Here is an 18,656-nt window from a genome sequence, read left to right as displayed (position 1 = left end):
CAAGATGGAAGTGGAATACCAACTAACTAGAAATATCTACAACAAAAGATCAGTATCCCTCAAGGTAAAGCTTAGGCATTGTTGTTCAGTCATTCGTCCAGAGGCCCTTTATGCAGCAGAATGCCTTGTATTGAGCAGGAAGGATTTAGTTGATAAGTTAGAAGCCAAAGAAAGAAAAATCCTGAGAAAGATCCAGGACCAATCAGAGAAAATGGTGAGTACAGGAGACGGCATAACGATGAACTGTACCTGCATGTGGAAAGGATAACGGACACCATTCGGAAACAGAGGATTAATTTTTATGGCCACATAACACATATGAGCTTGCAGAGATTGACCAACCAGATCTTATCCTACTTTGTAAACAAGAAAACCAAGGGACCCTGGTTCACCAAAGTTGAAAAAGGTCTTCTAGAAATAGGGATCACACGTGAAGACATCCAGGAACATGTTCCTCTCCAGAAGAAAGTTCGAGCATACCAGCGATTCCAAGAAAAGCCGAAGTTGAAAACAGGCAAGAAGTGGACTGATGAAAGAAAGGAGGCTCACAGAAAGCGAATGCGGGAATACTGGCAAAGAATTAAGGCTCAAGGATGCAAACGGTTGAAATAATGTGGTTCACAGCCAGCCAAAACAAATAACAACAACAAGAAGAAGGAGAAGAAGAAGAAGGAGAAGAAGAAGGAGAAGAAGAAGAAGAAGAAGAAGAAGAAGAAGAAGAAGAAGAAGAAGAAGAAGAAGAAGAAGAAGAAGAAGAAGAAGAAGAAGAAGAAGAAGAAGAAGAAGAAGAAGAATGATGGTGTGTGGCCTCCGGGGAGGCCTGGTGCAAGTCTTTTGAGTTGACGCCATATAGGCGACCTGTGCGTCTGTGAGAATGAAATGAATTTGAATGCTTAAGACAGCACCAACACTTAGCTCCCAAGCCAGAGGAATTAACTAATGAAAGTTAAAATCCCCAATCCGGCTGGTAATTGAACCCGAGACCCTTTGAACCAAAAGCCAGCATGCTAAGCATTTAGCCATGGAGCCAAACAGCTTATTCTATTAATGTCATTCCATACCATCTCTCCACTGACAGCTTGGAACATACCGCTTACAAGAAATTAAAAGGTTCCACCTTGGTCAATACGCTGCTTTTCTTAAAGAAACTTTAAGAATTGAAACCTTTGACATAAAATATGGGTTAAGACAGGTTGGTGTTTTGTCTCCTCTTCTTTTCATCACTGTTATGAATGAGATTCAGAGACAAGTACACCAAACCATTGGAGGTAAAAAAATGATAACTACCTTGTTCGCTGATGACATATGCATGTGGGGAGATGCAAAAGAAGACCTCCAAGTACAAATATACACTTGTACAAAGAACCCAAAACCCCATGGCACTACAGCCCTTGAAGGGCCTTGGCCTACCAAGCGACTGCTGCTCAGCCCGAAGGTCTGCAGATTACGAGGTGTTGTGTGGTCAGCACGATGAATCCTCTCGGCCGTTATTCTTGGCTTCCTAGACCGGGGCCGCTATCTCACCATCAGATAGCTCCTCAATTCTAATCACATAAGCTGAGTGAACCTCAAACCAGCCCTCAGGTCCATATAAAAATCCCTGACCTGGACGGGAATCGAACCCGGGGCCCCGGGTAAGAGGCAGGCACGCTACCCCTACACCACAGGGCTGGCTATACACTTGTACAGAAGCTGGTAAAGAATATAGACTCCTCTTCAGCCAAAGGAAAGGTGAGGTTATGGCCATGAAAAGATATGGACAACCAGTGGGACACATTGAAATGGATGGAAGTGTTATCTCCGATACTGATTTTACTGACAAGGAAATTACTCACAGAATTCAGCCAGATAGTAACTTCTACAGAATATTTAAGACCTAATATGAAACAAGAAAATTCCAATAAAATGTAAGGGAATCAGTCGTATATGAAACCTATTACATACCTATCTCGACACATGGTTGTAAAACATGGACCACGAGAAGTAAAGATATCAGCAGAATCCAGGCAGCATTAATGAGATTTATCCATAGGATAATTAGTAAGATACAGAGGAATAAAGTCCATAATGAGGATATCAGAAAGCAGGCTCAAATTGGAAGATTTCAAGATGGAATAACATTACAGTGGCTGAGATGGTATGGACATATGTGATGCATGGATGCTAACTGATCACAAAAAAAATACATGATCTAAAACTTGGAGACAAAAGACCAAGAGGGTGACCAAGACTCAGGTACAAAGACATGGTGAAAACCAACACTGAACAGTGAGGGCATACCTTGGAAGTCATCGAAGAGGGAGAGAGTTTCTGAGACCAGAACTGGTGGAGAAGCCCTGTTTGCCAGCTCATCACTTAAGATGGAACGATGTGGGGTATGTATGTACAAATACATTAAAAGGTACATGTTTCTGCCCTGTTGGGCCTTCTTCAGCCTTAAAAACAAATTACAAAGATAAAAGCGATCATATGACATAAATATTAAAACACTAGCAAGATACCCGTGCTTCGCTACGGTATTATACTGAAATTTACAATTGAATGCTTATAGTTTTAGATATATAATCCGCCGAAATTCACGATCCGACTCATTTTCTGCGAGAATCTGCCAAAATTCGCGATCTGACTCGTTTTCTAATAGATAACGGCAAGCATAAGCATTTTTAATATGGATCAAATCCTTCAGGAGATCCGGCGTGGTGTCGTCTTGGGTGCCTTGGCGGTACTGAACCCGCTGCCGGACTGCATTCTTAGTCATTACCCGTCCAAGACCCGTTTCCAGCGCGGCCCGCACATTTTACGACGGTCCAGAACATTATTATTATTATTATTATTATTATTATTATTATTATTATTATTATTATTATTATTATTATTATTATTATTATTATTAGATGTTCTGGACCCCACAGCAAGATGTAAGACCGCTACTTGGCGGTAAATTACATCTGCTGCCATTGTCATTGTTGACTGTCACCAGCACCATTGTCGCTGGTAGGCAAGTGTGCGGGTTTTCTGGCGATACGAATGACATACTTCCGTGCATTATTGACCTTATTATAGAGGTGAACAATTTGACGGTCAATCGCATTCCTATCGTTTATTTCAAATGTGTTTAAATTTTTATTTATATGCCAGGAGAATCTACTGTAATCTAAGAACGTTCTCCGAAGGAAAAGATGGCTGTTGAAGACAAACCCAGGAAAGATTAAAAATGATCGATTTATGATCAGAATAAGTACATCGAAAATCTACAGCCTGTTTCCAGTCATTCGACAGGGTCACGAATGGAATAAATAAAGCCCCATCTAGCGGTGGCAATAGGAATTGTGCCGGCTGCCGAAGCACTCCTCTGGGGCAATGATCGATGAATGACAAATGAAATGAAATATTGGACAGTGTTGCTGGAATGAATGATGACAGGAAAAATCGGAGTAAACGGAGAAGAACCTGTCCCAACTCCGCTTTGTCCAGCACGAATGTCACATGGAGTGACCGGGGTTTGAACCACAGAACCCAGCTGTGAGAGGCCGGGGCGCTGCCGCCTGAGCAACGGAGGCTCCTCATAAGTACATTATGAACAGTAAAATCAATTGGTCTCACCTCCTTTTACACCCCACCATCGTTAAGTTTATTAACAACCCCCCCAAAAAAATTAAAAGAAGGCGTGTTTCTTTATGTTTAAAGGAGATTCCAAACTCCAATGTTCACGTCTATTACCTTCAGTTTTGAGATATAAGTATCCCCATAAAAATAATTCACTTTCTTTCACTTCCTTTCACACTCCTTTCCCCCCCCTCCCAAGTGAATTATCCGGCAAAAAATACTGTTTCTTTAATAGTAAAGGATATTATAAATGCCAATTATCACGACTCTAACTTCTTCAGTTTTTTATTTATGTGTCCTCATGAAAGGAATTCAACTTTTTTTACTCCCGTCCCCCAAGATGGGTTCCCCCCAAAACGCGTTTTTCTTTGTTTTTAAAGGAGATATAAATACCAATGGTCACGTCTGTAACAACTTTAGTTTTTATTAGATGTATGTATTCTCATACAATTAAGTCAATTAATTTTTCAATTCTTTCACCCCCATCTCTTCATTGGTTTTTCCGAGAATACGTGTTTCTTTACTTTTAAAGCAGATTCCAAATATCATATTTCACGTCTGTAACATCTTCATTTTTGAGATATCAGTAGTCTAATTAAAAGAATTCAACACCATTTTCAGTCACTTTTACCCCTCCCCCTCCACCTAAGTGGTATTTCCGAAAACTAAAAATACATGTTTCTTTATTTTTCATAGAGATTAAAAAATACCATTTTTTACTTCTGTAACATGTTGAGGTTTTTGAGATACTGTAGAAATTCTCATCTTAAAATTTTACCCCTTTTTAGTTCCCCTTAAATGGAGTTTCCAAAAACAAATCACCTATGTTTCTTTACATTTACAGGAGATTCCAAATACACACTTTTTACATCTGTAACATTTTACGTTTCTCAGATATTCTGTAGATATAGTCTTTCAAAAAATTCACCCCAATTTGTCACTCCTGTTTAACCGCCATTAATTGGATTTTCCAAAAACAAAAAGTACGTGTTCCTTTTATTTTTAAAGGAGATTCTTAAATACCAATTTTTTACATCTGTAAACTTTTAAAGTTTTAAGATGTAGACACACTCATTTTAAAAATTCACCCCCTTTTCACCCCCCATTATTTGGATTTTTCAAAAACGAAAAAATACCTGTTTCTTTATTTTTAAAGTAGATCCCAAATACCAATGTTCAGGTCTGTAATATCTTCAGGTTCTCAAATAAGTAGCCTCATTAAAAGCATTCAACCCATTTTTCACCCTTTTCCACCCTTCCTATTGGGATTTTCTGAAAGCAAAAGAATACGTGTTTCTTTATTTTTAAAGGAGATTCTAAATACCAATTTTTACATCTATAATCTTTAAAAGTTTTGAAATATAACTACACTCATTTTAAAAATTCACCCCCTTTTCACCCCCCATTAATTGGATTTTTGAAAAACAAAAAAATACGTGTTTCTTTATTTTTAAAGGAGATCCCAAACACCAATTTTCAGGTCTGTAATATTTTCAGTTTCTGAGATATAAGTATTCTCATTAAAGGCATTCAACCCCTTTTTCACGCCTTTTTACCCCTCCTATTGGGATTTTCCAAAAACAAAAAAATACGTGTTTCTTAATTTTTAATGAAGATTCTAAATACCAATTTTTACATCTGTAAACTTTAAAAGTTTTGAGATATAGATGCACTCTTTTTAAAAATTCCACCCCCTTTTTAGCCTCCCATTAATTGTTTTTTTCCAAAAACAAAAAAAATATGTGTTTCTTTATTTTTAAAAGAGATCAAAAGTACCAATTTTCAGGTCTGTAATATCTTCAGTTTCTGAGATATAAGAACCGGAATCCTGATTAAATGCATTCGACCAATTTTTCACCCTTTTTCACCCCTCCTATTGGGATTTTCTGAATACAAAAAAATACGTTTATCCTTATTTTTAATGAAGATTCTAAATACCAATTTTTACATCTGTAAACTTTTAAAGTTTTGAGATATAGATACACTCTTTTTAAAATTTCACTCCCCTTTTCACCCACTTAGCGACGGAATATCCAAAAACCCTCTCTTAGCGAGCACCTACATCTTAATATGAATATATCCTTAAAATTTCATTTCTTTATGTCCAGTAGTTTTGGCTCGGCGATGATGAATCAGTCAGTCAGTCAGTCAGTCAGTCAGTCAGTCAGTCAGTCAGTCAGTCAGTCAGTCAGGACAAGCTATTTTATATATATAACACTAAAATGAGCTTTCATATGAAGTTATTCTGGAAGTTCCTATAATCTTCAGTTTGAATAATTCCATCAAAACATAACCAAAATCACATAGAAAAAACGTGGAAAGGTGCTCATTCTTAAAGTTTTTACTTATAAGTTGATGAGTATGTCATCATATTACAATCAGGCTGTTAAATCAGAGGATTGCTCATATTGTGAAAGTATTTGACTAAGCTATTAATGGACAAATGTAAAGATGATGGTTAAATTATGTTGTCAGCATAGAACAAAAGCTTGATAGTTAAAATAGTGTGTTGCTTCAGTTAAAATCTACAAATATCGAGCAAGTTGCAGCCCTGAAGATGGTTTTCCGTGGTTTCTCATTTGCTGGTAGTACAATGTGATATATGTAGTACGTGTTTCTCTCCACATACTTTATTGTATTGTAACGTAACTTTGTTATGAAGTAGAAAAAGAGTCATACCGCAACTTTATTTCTAAATATACGAACTAAACTTGTTTTTTTCGCTGCATCTTCAAAACTGATAGTGAGAAAAAAAGTGCTCTTTTACAATATCATCCACTGTAAAATGAGTGCTAATAGAAACAAAGAGAACAGTTTTACAACAAAAACAGTACAAAGGATAATCTGTAAACTCAAAACATATGTTTTACCTCATGATATCGATACTCATTGGCCACTCATGCTTTTCCTTGATTTTTGAAGTGTTTTTTAAAATTTTATTTTTTATTTGCTGTTTTTCAGTATTCGGAGTTAATGTTTGAGAAACATTAAGTTTAAGAGCACATTTCAAATAGTGATCTGGCAACTGGTTTCTGTTTTGGATTGGTTGTTTTTAATATAGAAAAGAGTTGTTCACAGGCATACATGTTACCAAAAATACTCAACATTCTTGTTGCAAATCTATGTGATTGGGAAAACCTTCTCTTTTTTGAAAGATGTCTATATCATCATCATTTCCCTTTATCCAGCTGTAGCTGGGTAGGGGCAGATATTGTTCCTCTCCACTTTCTTTGGCCTTTCCACTACTCCTCCTCCAACACTGTGTCCCAGTCCAGGTTTCTTTCTATGATACCGCATTGGATTGTGTCCTTCCATCTCAATCATGGTCGTCCACAGCCTCTCCTTCCTTGCATTTGCATTTCCATCACCTTTTATGGCATTCTTTCATCACTCATTCGCTTTATGTGCCCAAACCATCGTAGTCGGCTCATCTCTATTCTGTCATTCATTTTTTCCACTCCAATTTCTTCCCAGATTTTCTCATTCCTTATTTTGTCTCTTCTACTCTTCTGTATCGTACTCCTTAGGAACTTCATTTCGGCTGCCTGTATTTGACTCTCATCCTTCTTTGTCATTGTCCAAGTTTTTGCTCCGTAAGTTGTTATGGGTACGTAATACATCTTGTACATACCTAGTTTCCTTAGCTTCCATTGACATATCTTTGTCCCATAACATGTTTCTTACACTATGATAAAAACAGCTTCCAGCTCAAATCCTCTTACTAATCTCAACATCCAGTCGAGCATTCTCCATTAATTCACTCCCTAGGTATTTGAACATCTCCCCTACTTCCAGGGTCTTGTCTGCAAGTCTAATCTGGCCTTTCCCTTCTTTCTTCCCCCTAGTCATGACAAGAGTTTTCTCTTTTCTACACTTATTTTCAATCCACACTCTTTGATCTTCCCATTCATCACATCCAACTGTTCTTGAACCTTCGTGTCCTCTTCTCCTCAAATCACAATATCATCTGCAAATAACATGATGTTCATTTCTCTTCCCCCATTTGTTGCTTTTGCTTTTCTCATGATGTCATCAATTACTATTGTAAACAGGATGTCTATAAAAGTCACAAAAATCCTTTTTATTTTCAAATGTATTTCTTAATTCTCTATCACTCTGTAAATCTATCAGCTCTAATTGTAGGTCTGGATCAACATTTTCTGCAACGTCTGAATATGACGTGATTAAAAGTTGAAAATCATTTTCCAGACATTCCAAAGTGTTAAATATAAAATCAAATTCTCAATGTCTTTTTTTAATGATGTTTTGTATACTTATCAATATCCTCAGCTATAGCACTTTCAAACACTGTAATCAGTTTTTGAAAATTTGGAATGTGAACTGATACTCCCACAGGCACAATTTTGATTTAAATGGTTTCACTCCGTCAAATATTTCTGTAAGTATTAAAACCTTTCCCTGGAGAGAAACATTCAGAATGTTCAAATGACCAGGTCACAAATCCACCTGCGATCTTGTAGCTCGGGGACTAGTTCATTTTGTCACTCCATAAATGTAGCTATATCTTGTCATAGTTGAAAAAACCCATTGAGTACTTTGCCTCAACTAAGCAGCTAGAAAGTCCATTACCCTAATCTTACACTAATTGTATTATTTGGTTTAGTTATTTTATCCTTGGACTGCCTCTGTAATTTACCAGTGTTTGTCCAATTCCATATATTTAGTTGCCCCATTTCTTAGCATAGGCATTGAGAAAGAGGGGAAATTGAGATGACTAGCAAATAAAATGTAACCCTTTTTTAATTTACTGCATTCAGTGTTTTATATTTAAATGTTCAAGTATTAACATTAAGTAATAGCACTCTTTTCTGTTCACAAAATTGTTTGGGGTTCATTATCGTCAGCAATAGGAGTTCAGTTATTTGCACTTCCAGGTGCCATTGATTATGTTGTTCTTTGAGTCCTCAGTCTATAGACTTTTTTGGTGCAGCTCTCCATGCCACCCTACCCTGTTCTAATATTTTCATTTCTACGTAACTACTACATCCTACATATGCTCTAATCTGCTTGTCATATTCATACCTTGTCTACCCCTACCATTCTTACAGCCTGCACTTCCCTCAAAAAACAACTGAACAAGTCCTGGGTGCCTTAAGATGCGTCCTATCTTCTTCTCATCAAATTTAACCAAATCAATCTCCTCTTACCAATTTGATTCAGTATATTATTCGTGATTTGATCTACCCATCTCGTCTTCAGCATTCTTCTGTAACACATTTCAAAAGCTTCTATTATCTTCCTTTCTGAGCTAGTTATCATCCATGTTACTCTTCCGTACAATGACATTCTCCATATGAATATCTTCTTCGTATATCAATATTTCAAGTGAACAATTTTTCTTTTTTCTTCTTCTTCTTCTTCTCCTTCTCCTTCTTCTTAAGAAAGGCCTTCTTTGCTTGTCTTAGCATTTTATGTCGTCCTTACTTATGCTGTTGTTAGTTATTTTACTACCCAAGTAGCAATATTCATCTACTTCCTTTAAGACTTCATTTCTTAATCTAATATTTCTTGCATCACCTGACTTCATTCGACTGCACTCCATTACTTTTGTTTTGGACTTATTTATTTTCATATTGTACTCCTTCCCCAAGACTGTGTCCATACCATTCAGCAATTTCTCCAGATCTTCTGCAGTCTCAGATAAAATAACAATATCATCGGCAAATCTCAGGGTTTTGATTTCCTCACCTTGGATTGTGATTCCCTTTCCAAATTCCTTTTGATTTTCCTTACCTTCTGTTCTGTATAAACATTTAAAAGGATGGGGGCGGGGGACAAACTGTAGCCTTGCATCACTCCTTTCTGGATTGCTGCTTCTTTTTCAAAGCCTTTGATTTTTATCACTGCAGACTGATTTTTATACAGATGAGATACTAAACTAATGGTGCAGTAGTTTTCACACTTGTCAACACCGGCTTTCTTGGGAATAGGTGTAACAACATTCTGCCAAAAATCGGATGGCACTTCTCCTGTATCATACATCTTACAGCTAAATGGAATGACCTCGCCATGCTGGTTTCTCCTATGACAGTCAGTAATTTTGAAGGAAGGTCATCAATTCCAGGTGTCATGTTCCTAGTTAGATCTCTCAGAGCTCTGGCTGACTACTGACTGACTATCTGCTGACTTCATAACCCCCAAGAATTATGTCTGCTGATACGATACCTGTGCTTCTAAGTTTCTAAAAATTGTCATGTTGTGGTATGATTGACTGAACACTTTACTGCAGTTTTCAAGCAAATTCATATTCTTTATTGCAACAGAGGAATGCTTCTCAGTATCAGAGTTGAGAAAGTGATTCCCATGTGTATAGACTGTAATACCATTGCAATAGTCCAGACAGTAGGAGTTTTAGATTCAAGTCCTGAAGATGATCTCATTTTCAGCTCCTTCTCTTTACGTTAATTTAAAATTGTACCAAGACCTATTTTTTATTTACTGTTTTCATTTTTGGACTTTTTCTTTTTATATTATTACTTGTGTGTCAAGGTGAGCCAAGAAGAAAAGGATGCAGTTCCAGAGCATGTCAAGAAAGCTGCTCGTGAAATGGCACAAAAGGCATTCAAGCAGAGACTGAAGGAGATTCAAATGAGCGATTACGATGCTCAGCTGTATGGACAATTTTCTGATGCTGTGAACAAACAGGTATTGATTGATTTTAACTTGTTTCTTGATTTTTTTAAAACAGTTTTCACAGTTCATTGTTTGAAACATTTTAAATACTTGGTTGTTGTTTAATGGGATCTAACATCTAGGTTATCGGCTTCATTTAAAAATAAATCTATAGTACATATAGTACATTCAGTGAACGCTAGAAATTTACTAATATTCAGTGGTAAATGAATCGCGTATGGCCTTTAGTGCTGGGAGTGTCCAAGGACACGTTCGGCTCACCAGATGCAGGTCTTTTGATTTGACGCCGGTAGGCGACCTGCACGTCATGATGAGGATGAAATGATGATGAAGACGACACGTACACCCAGCCCCTGTGCCAACAAAATTAACCAATTGTGGTTAAAATTCCCGACCCTGCCGGGAATCGAACCCAGGACCCCTGTGACCAAAGGCCATCACGCTAACCATTTAGCCATGGAGCCAGACATATTCAGTGGTGTCTCAATCTGTTATACCATTTAATCTTTCTCATGTTGAACATTCATATCTCTTGTCTTGAAAATATTCACTTTGTTTGTTTGTCAGTGGTTTAATATCGCTCTTAACACATTGAAGATTTTCAGCAGCGGATGGAGGGGACATAGGATTGGGAAAGTAGCGGCCATGGCCTTAATTAACATATAGCCCCAGCATTTTCCTGGTGTAAAAATGGGAAAACACAGAAAACCGCTTTCAGAGCTGCGATGGTGGGATTTGAACCCACCATCTCCCGAATGCAAGCTCGCAGCTGCACAACCCTAACTGCATGGCCAACTCGCTCAATTATTCTCATTTTAAATTAGAAAACCTGCATGAGTTGTTTCTCAAGGTATTATTACTGTGCACCGTTGATCTAGAAATCTTAGTCCTGACATCATGAATTTTCAAGAGAGAATACTCTAAAGTAATAGACAGTATGATAGCTATAGATGGGAGCTCAAGAGAAGAGTTTCGCTAGGAATGTGGCCGGGAATGCGTTAGCCCTCTCTTCTCCCCTCGTCCCTGGCTTATCGTCACCAAGCTGGTGTATGTACTTGCGTTTCTGAAAACGTTCGCCCTCGCAGTCGCAGTGTCCTCAGGTGATCTCTTCCTGCAAGGCACTTGATGTATTTTTGTATACTGCAGGTGGGCAAAATTATTCATCTATTAATAGACTACATCTGACCAGCGAAATATTAAGACAAGGCAATTTCCAACTAATAGTAATCTAGGTTATTTTCCAGTGATACTGGGAATTTATGCCATCTTCAGAATTAGATTTTATCACGGGCAGAGTCCATCCTCAAGGTGCAAATCGAAAGAGCTTCTGTTATTACTTTTTATTTTAATATAAATACTTTTTACATATTTTTACAAAATGATCGCCAACGTCCGATGACTGTTACATTACTAGAAGAAGACGATATTTATTTCCTGTATTTCAAATGTAGTAAATTTCATGAAGTGAGCTAAAGGCAGGTCAGTTTTGTTCGTCAGTGTGTGAGACATCGTAAATAATTCGGCTGACCGTGAGCTGAATAATTCCGTGGAAATCTGCGTTATCATCTTGGACTCACTTTGCGAGCAATAACGCAGGAGCCGACCCCATGGTGTAGGGGTAGCGTGCCTGCCTCTTACACGGAGGCCCCGGATTCAATTCACGGCCAGGTCAGGGAATTTTACCTGTATCTGAGGGCTGGTTCGAGGTCCACTCAACCTACTTGATTACAATTGAGGAGCTATCTGACGGTGAGATGGCGGCCCCGCTCTAGAGAGCCAAGAATAACGGCCGTGAGGATTCGTCATGCTGACCACACGAGACCTCGTAATCTGCAGGCCTTCGGGCTGAGCAGCGGTCGCTTGCTAGGCCAAGGTCCTTCGCGACTGTTGCGCCGGGAGGTGGGTGGTTGTAATAACGCAGAATTCTATCAGACCTCTTTTCTACTAGAAGACAAGTCTGTGTTTGTACCGGTATTTCCTGGCGACGTTGCCGATAAGCGATAACTTACAGCTTTACGTATTTCAAATGAGAACTCATAATGTGAAGGTGGTGAATAAATTGTACACTGTCTCGCGACCACCTTGTCAAACTGCCGATAGCCTACTGGTAAGCCATGCGTTGTACATATACCGGTATTATTTATTTATATGTTGTGCAACATCTCGCAAATGTGACTGTGTTACCAAATTGCCCATAAACCATACACATATTTAAATTGCACATTCATGTGCAACTTACATTGCAGTTCCATTTACCTTTTAACCAGATTGGTGAACAAAATTTGGACATGCAACGATAATGCGATTAAATGTTTAAAGTCCGATTTTTGTATTGAAAATAAAGGATGCGACAATTACGCGGTGGCAACGATTATGCTGGGAAATATGGTAGGAGGAGGGACAAAGAACAGAATAATTATCTGGCTAGTGATAGTGGGTATCTCATTACAGATGACAGAGAGATCAAAGAAGAATGGAAGAATTATTTTGATAAGCTGTTAAATGTGTCACAAACATTCCATTAGATAGATTAGTTAATGATGGAAGAATGGAAGACCTATAACAGTTTTGATATGGAATGATACAGAATACACATGGAAGTTCATCAAAATAGGAAAAATCTCCAGGCATTGATGAAGTGTACAACTTTTAAAAGTTGTAATCTTGGTTCAATACGGACAAACAATGAAATTTATTAATTTAAATTGATGAAGTGTGTCGTGAAATAATCAGGTCTGTGGGAGATGCAGGAAAGCAGTGGATGTATAGACTTTTTCACAAGATATGGAAGGATGGCCAGATACCAGCAGATTGGAAAAAAGGTATCATCATTCCACTCTTTAAGAAACATGACAGGAAGAAATGTTCCAATTACAGAGGAATTATAATAACTTCCCAAGTGGGAAAGCTGTATGAAAGGATTTTAGAAAGAAAAATAAGACTATTGATAGAATTAAAGTTATCAGAGGAACAATACGGATTCCGAAACGACACGTCAACAGTTGATCTAATATTTGGACTGTGTCAGCTAATGGAGAAGTATTATGAACATAATGAGGTCCTTTGGCTGGCCTTCCTGGATATCAAAAAGGCCTTTGATGCTGGAAGCAAGGAAAAAAATCTGTGAAGTGTTGAGAAACAGTGGAATCAATAACGACATAAAAATACGAATTGAGAATTTTTATGAAGACATCAGTAGTCGCATCAAAAGACCATCAGGAATGACAGGAACCTTTAGAATAACTACGGGCCTAAGACAAGGTAGAGTTCTGTCACCTCTTCTCTTCTTTACTGTGATGAATGAGATTCAACAACAAGTATGCCAAAACATTGGTGACAAACAAAATGAAAGTCATGCTATTTGCTGATGACATCTGTATATGGGGAGATTCCAAGGAGGAACTTCAGGATTAGATCAATGCATGGACAGTAACAGCTAAAGGGTATGACCTAAGATGTAGTCAGGAAAAAAGTGAAGTGTTGGTTATGCAGAGAAGTGGTCAACCTGAAAGTTACATTGAAATAGAGGGTAAACAACTCAAGATGTCCAACAAATTCAAATATCTAGGAAGCATATCATCAACAACAGGCTCTATTGAAAAGGAACTTACCAGCAGGATTCAAGCTGGAGGAACATTCTATAGAGTTGTCCAGGACCTAATATGGAACCCAAAAATACCATTGAAATGCAAGCGAGCAATTTATCTGACCTATTACATGCCATGAGGAAAAAAGAAAAAGCAAGGATTCAGGCAGCTGAAATGAGATTATCTGAGTATTGGTTGGCAAAACAAGATGGAATAAAATTCTTAATGAGAACATCAGGGACATGGCTCAGGTTGACAGAGTGCAGGATAACATAACTCTGTGTAGACTCAAATGGTATGGTTATATGCGAAGGATGGTTCCTGATCGCATACCCAGAAAAATGTATGATCTGCAGTTAAAATATTCAAGTTCAAGAGGGCGGCCAAGAATGCGATATACATACATGGTGAAAAACAACATTCACAATGAGGAGGGGACTGGGACAGCACTGAAGAAGGAGAAAAGTACAAAGACAGAAGTTGATGGAGGGGCTTCATTTGCTGACCCATCATATAGATGGAACGACGTGGGATATAGATAGATATATATAGTGTGGCCAATTAGTTAATTAAGTTTTTTAAAGACCTTAGAGCTGATGATGGCCTAATATCAGTAGGCTGAAACTAGTACCATGATTAAAATAAATTGAATTAGGTACTAATTTTATATTGTATTGATTAGGTCGATTACCCCATTTATCTACAATAATCAACGATAGTCAGTTAGTGTAATGTTCTTATTGGTAAGTTTGAAGGATTTATGATGTTGCCACGACGTTTTCCTCCAGCTCGGTGATATCAGGGAATTTAAAGCCTAGACTTTCAACCCTCCCAAATGATAGCAACCACCACTGTTCCAATGTAGTTCATTACCATGATGACTGAACAATGTTTCCACATCGGCAATTGCTCGCTGTTGGACTTTGCAATAAAAATCTAAATTTATGAATATTTCTGGTACTTTACTTGCACAGTAGAAATGTGTGAGTTATAAAAGATTGAAAATTGTGTTTTCTATCACTTTTGCTATATACACTTTATAGATAGAACTAATAATTCCTGAGATATTTGAATGTCAGTGAAAAATGTTTGGAGTATAAAGAGTTGAAAATTATATTTTGCACAACTTTTATTATGTATAGTTTTTCAGTGTAACTCATGTTAACGAAGAATTTTGACATTTCTCGGTTTGGCCTTCTTAATATTGCTGTGGCATTGTAATGTATACTAATAAAATAATATATCCTTGTGCACAACCCGGCTTTCCCTAAATTTAAATCCAAATTTTCCAAAAATTTTGTTTAGCTGTTTCCTATTAGTCATTAAAAAAAACCAACAAAAGTTAAACCAAACCTATTTTCATCTTTTATTTTGTGATAAAGTCACATATAAAATAGTAGGAAGATTACTTTCTATTACTCTGTAAGATAAAAATGGAGTGTGAGGTAAAAATTTGCAGCATGCAGTGCAAAGTGTGGAAAAGCAGTACCTAGGCAGGACATAGCATCTAAAATTGAGTGCAACACGTGTAGCAATTGGTTTCACAGTAAGTGTGTGAACCTTAATGATCAAGATGTAGAATTTATGAAATCCGAGGGTCAGACATGGAAGTGACAAGCGCAACTCAGAGCAGCGTAGGAGCATGCATGCATGCAAGTGCAGTCACTTGCGCCTGCACCATCAGTTGGGGATATTTATGAATTTGTAAACTGCAGCTGACTTTAACTGAAGACATGGCTATACTGAAGAAAACAACTAATGAAATAGAAAAACTGGTAAATCACTGGGTGAGCTGGCCATGCAGTTAGGGGCGTGCAGCTGTGAGCTTGCATCCAGGAGATAGTGGGTTTGAATCCCACTGTTGGCAGTCCTGAAGATGGTTTTCCATGGTTTCCCATTCTCACACCAGGCAAATGCTGGGGCTGTACCTTAATTTAGGCCACGGCCGCTTCCTTCCCACTAATGTAGCCACACAGATGCACACAAGATGCTATCAGTTGGTACAATGAATTTTATTCACATATATATACACAAATTAACACACACATAACCTTAATCACATTATCACAAAACAAAAACACTTCACTTTCAGACTATCAACAAAGCCGCTATCTTTAAACAGTTGACAGCTGACACCGAATACCACTGAGGTTACACTTGGAAACACAGTTGAAAACAGATGACTACTGATCAATTCAACATGGAGACTGCCTTAACTCGGCATGTCAGCCACGTGCTACTAAACAATAACTTCCAAACCACAACCTCAGTAATTCAACAGTAACTAACTCCACCGTCAAGATCGTCTCTTTATATATATCTGGCCAGATTTCCAGAAAGATCGTTACAGAACAATACTACCTTCTTGATTATTCCAGTGTGTCCAATACATAGAAATAGTGTACAGAATATTCTCAAACGTTCTAGTGCCTTATTACCATTCTGGAAATTACAGTGTGTTTCACAATTATGGATTACAAATTATACAGGTAAGAATAAATTACATAATATTAATATACAGGTATTTACATTAACGAGCCTGATACCAATGTATGTGTACAACATATGTTCCATAACATAACCTCACACATAATACGATCATTCAACTACGTAAATAATAGCAGTACTAATACTAAATGGATGTAACACTTCACAGCTATACATACAAGAAATAATAATAATAATAATAATAATAATAATAATAATAATAATAATAATAATAATAATAATAATAACCCGTGTGGGGATTTACCGGTTACCTCCATCGGGCGCGTCCCATTGGAATTGGGGAAGCTCCCTGGCTCTGCCGCCAGCAGAGTCAGAGGGTAGTAGGGAAATAAAATCCCACTGTGAAAAAAAAACTGGTCCCTTACCAGGGTTACGGCGAAGACTGGTAAATGACCAGAAGCCAGAAAACATCTTGAGGCAACCTCTAGGGCTAACAACCCTACTTGTAAAAGGATTGGTACCCGTCCAAAGCAAAAAGCATGATGTCACAACATTTCAAGAAACATACCCCAGGGGGTAAATCTTCAGATAAATCCCTCGTCGTGAACGCCACGGCGCACGAGTCTCATTCTGATTCTGGGGGAGACTCGACATCATGCAAGAGACGAGTCGGAGCGTCTCGGTGTACCCCGAAGAGTCAAAAACTCAGGCCAGAATCTGAAACCTTTCTAGCAACTTTCAACATAAATTCACTTACACAAACTGGCAAGCTGAAAACCCTCACCAAAGCTCTTCACGAAGATCAGATATCCAAAATGGCCCTACAGGAAACAAGCTACCCAGATGAAGAGATTTTTGAATCCGAAGGCTACCGATTTTTCAAGAGCAAAGCGCAAAGAGGAATCTTCAATGGAGCTGTGATGCTTGGAACCGCGTTTGCTGTTAGAACCAAGATCCTTAAATCCGTTGCAAATTTCGAACCTGTGAATAACAGATTGCCTGTACTCACAATTAAATGCGCGAACAAAACCTACGCCCTAGTTATTGCACATGCTCCTACAAACGATAAGAACAAGTCTGATCCAGACGAAGTTGATAATTTCTGGGACCTACTGGATTAAAAATTGAACAAAATCCCCAAACACCATGTCAAGCTTCTTTGGGTGACTTCAATGCCCAACTAGGTCATGAACAGAAGTACAAGAAAGTTATAGGAAATTACCCTGCTCACAAAAGAACCAATCCCAATGGCAAAAGACTGGTGTCTATTTGCGAAAATCACAACCTGCAGGTCATGTCGACCCACTTTCGCCATCTACCCAAAAAGCAAATGACATGGCGTTCTCCCGTCCAAACTCTCGGAGAGTTCCAAATTGATCATGTTGCAATCTCCAGGAGAAACAGCCCTGAGATTATGAATGTCAAGGTAAAGAAAGGCATCAATGTGCCCTCAGATCATTATGTCTCTCATCAAATTCAAACCAATTCCTGCAAACACAAGGAAGACAACCAAACAGATCACACGCTTCGACAATGATAAACTTCGGCAAAGGGTCGAGGAGTTCCAGGAGAAGGCTAGACCAAATGACTGTGACTTTAACAACACCAAAAGTCTCCTTGTTGAGGCCGCCAAAGACGTTGCAGAAATCAAGAGAAGCAAAAAACATGCCTGGTGGAATAGTACCTGCGAATCAGTCCTCCAAGAAAGACTCAATGCGTGGAAACAGTACTACTCTACAAAATCAGAAAATGATTGGGAAACCTACTAAACCTGTGCCCAAGCAGGTAGGGTCTTCAGAACTGAGAAACGTAAATACGAACAATCTCTCATTGAAAAGATAGAACAAAACCTTAGGAAGAATGAAAGCAGAGAGTACTACAGAGCCTTCAAACGCAAACTCACTGGCTATAAACCACCATTTCTATGCTTTGAGCGAAAGGACGGCACACTGGCGACATCAAATGAAGAAAATCGCAGCATTCTGGCAGATTACTTCAAGAATTTACTTAATTGCACTAAACCGCAAAGCGCCATTGAGACCAAGGAACCTGTTGTAAACAAGATAAGGTTTACAAGAACACAACTTATTTATTTGCTTCACACAGAATTCTACAGTATATACAAGAATAAAACGTAAAATTGTCTTGAAGCAAAGTAGATGATTAATCTTGAGAGAGTTTCTGTTTCTATACACTATGTACACGCTGAATGTATTTACACTCACTGCTATCTTGAAAAGATAGTTCTTGGGAAAGATATAGTTCGTGATAGTTGAAAACTATCATTTGCACTAGCATAGATTAGCTAAGAGAGTTCCTTCTAACTTGAAGTGTCTGAGTTCATAAGCTTGTACTAAATGA

The 18,656-nt window shown here is 38.1% G+C and overlaps 1 protein-coding gene across 3 annotated transcripts in view; it reads left to right on the top strand.

The window, feature by feature from the left end:
* c12.2 (von Willebrand factor A domain-containing protein c12.2) overlaps nt 1-18,656 on the top strand; it is a 753,464-nt gene that overhangs the window by 653,575 nt on the left and 81,233 nt on the right. For all 3 annotated transcript variants that reach the window (XM_067137710.2, XM_067137711.2, XM_067137712.2), the window contains exon 28: nt 10,117-10,272. In XM_067137710.2, coding sequence (XP_066993811.2) covers nt 10,117-10,272 — 156 coding nt within the window. The remainder of the gene's footprint in view (nt 1-10,116; nt 10,273-18,656) is intronic.

Source organism: Anabrus simplex, chromosome 1, assembly GCF_040414725.1.
Source record: "Anabrus simplex isolate iqAnaSimp1 chromosome 1, ASM4041472v1, whole genome shotgun sequence".
In the NCBI taxonomy this organism is placed as follows: Eukaryota; Metazoa; Arthropoda; class Insecta; order Orthoptera; family Tettigoniidae; genus Anabrus; species Anabrus simplex.
Note: the sequence above shows the minus strand (reverse complement) of the source record. Positions and strands in the feature narration are given on the sequence as shown.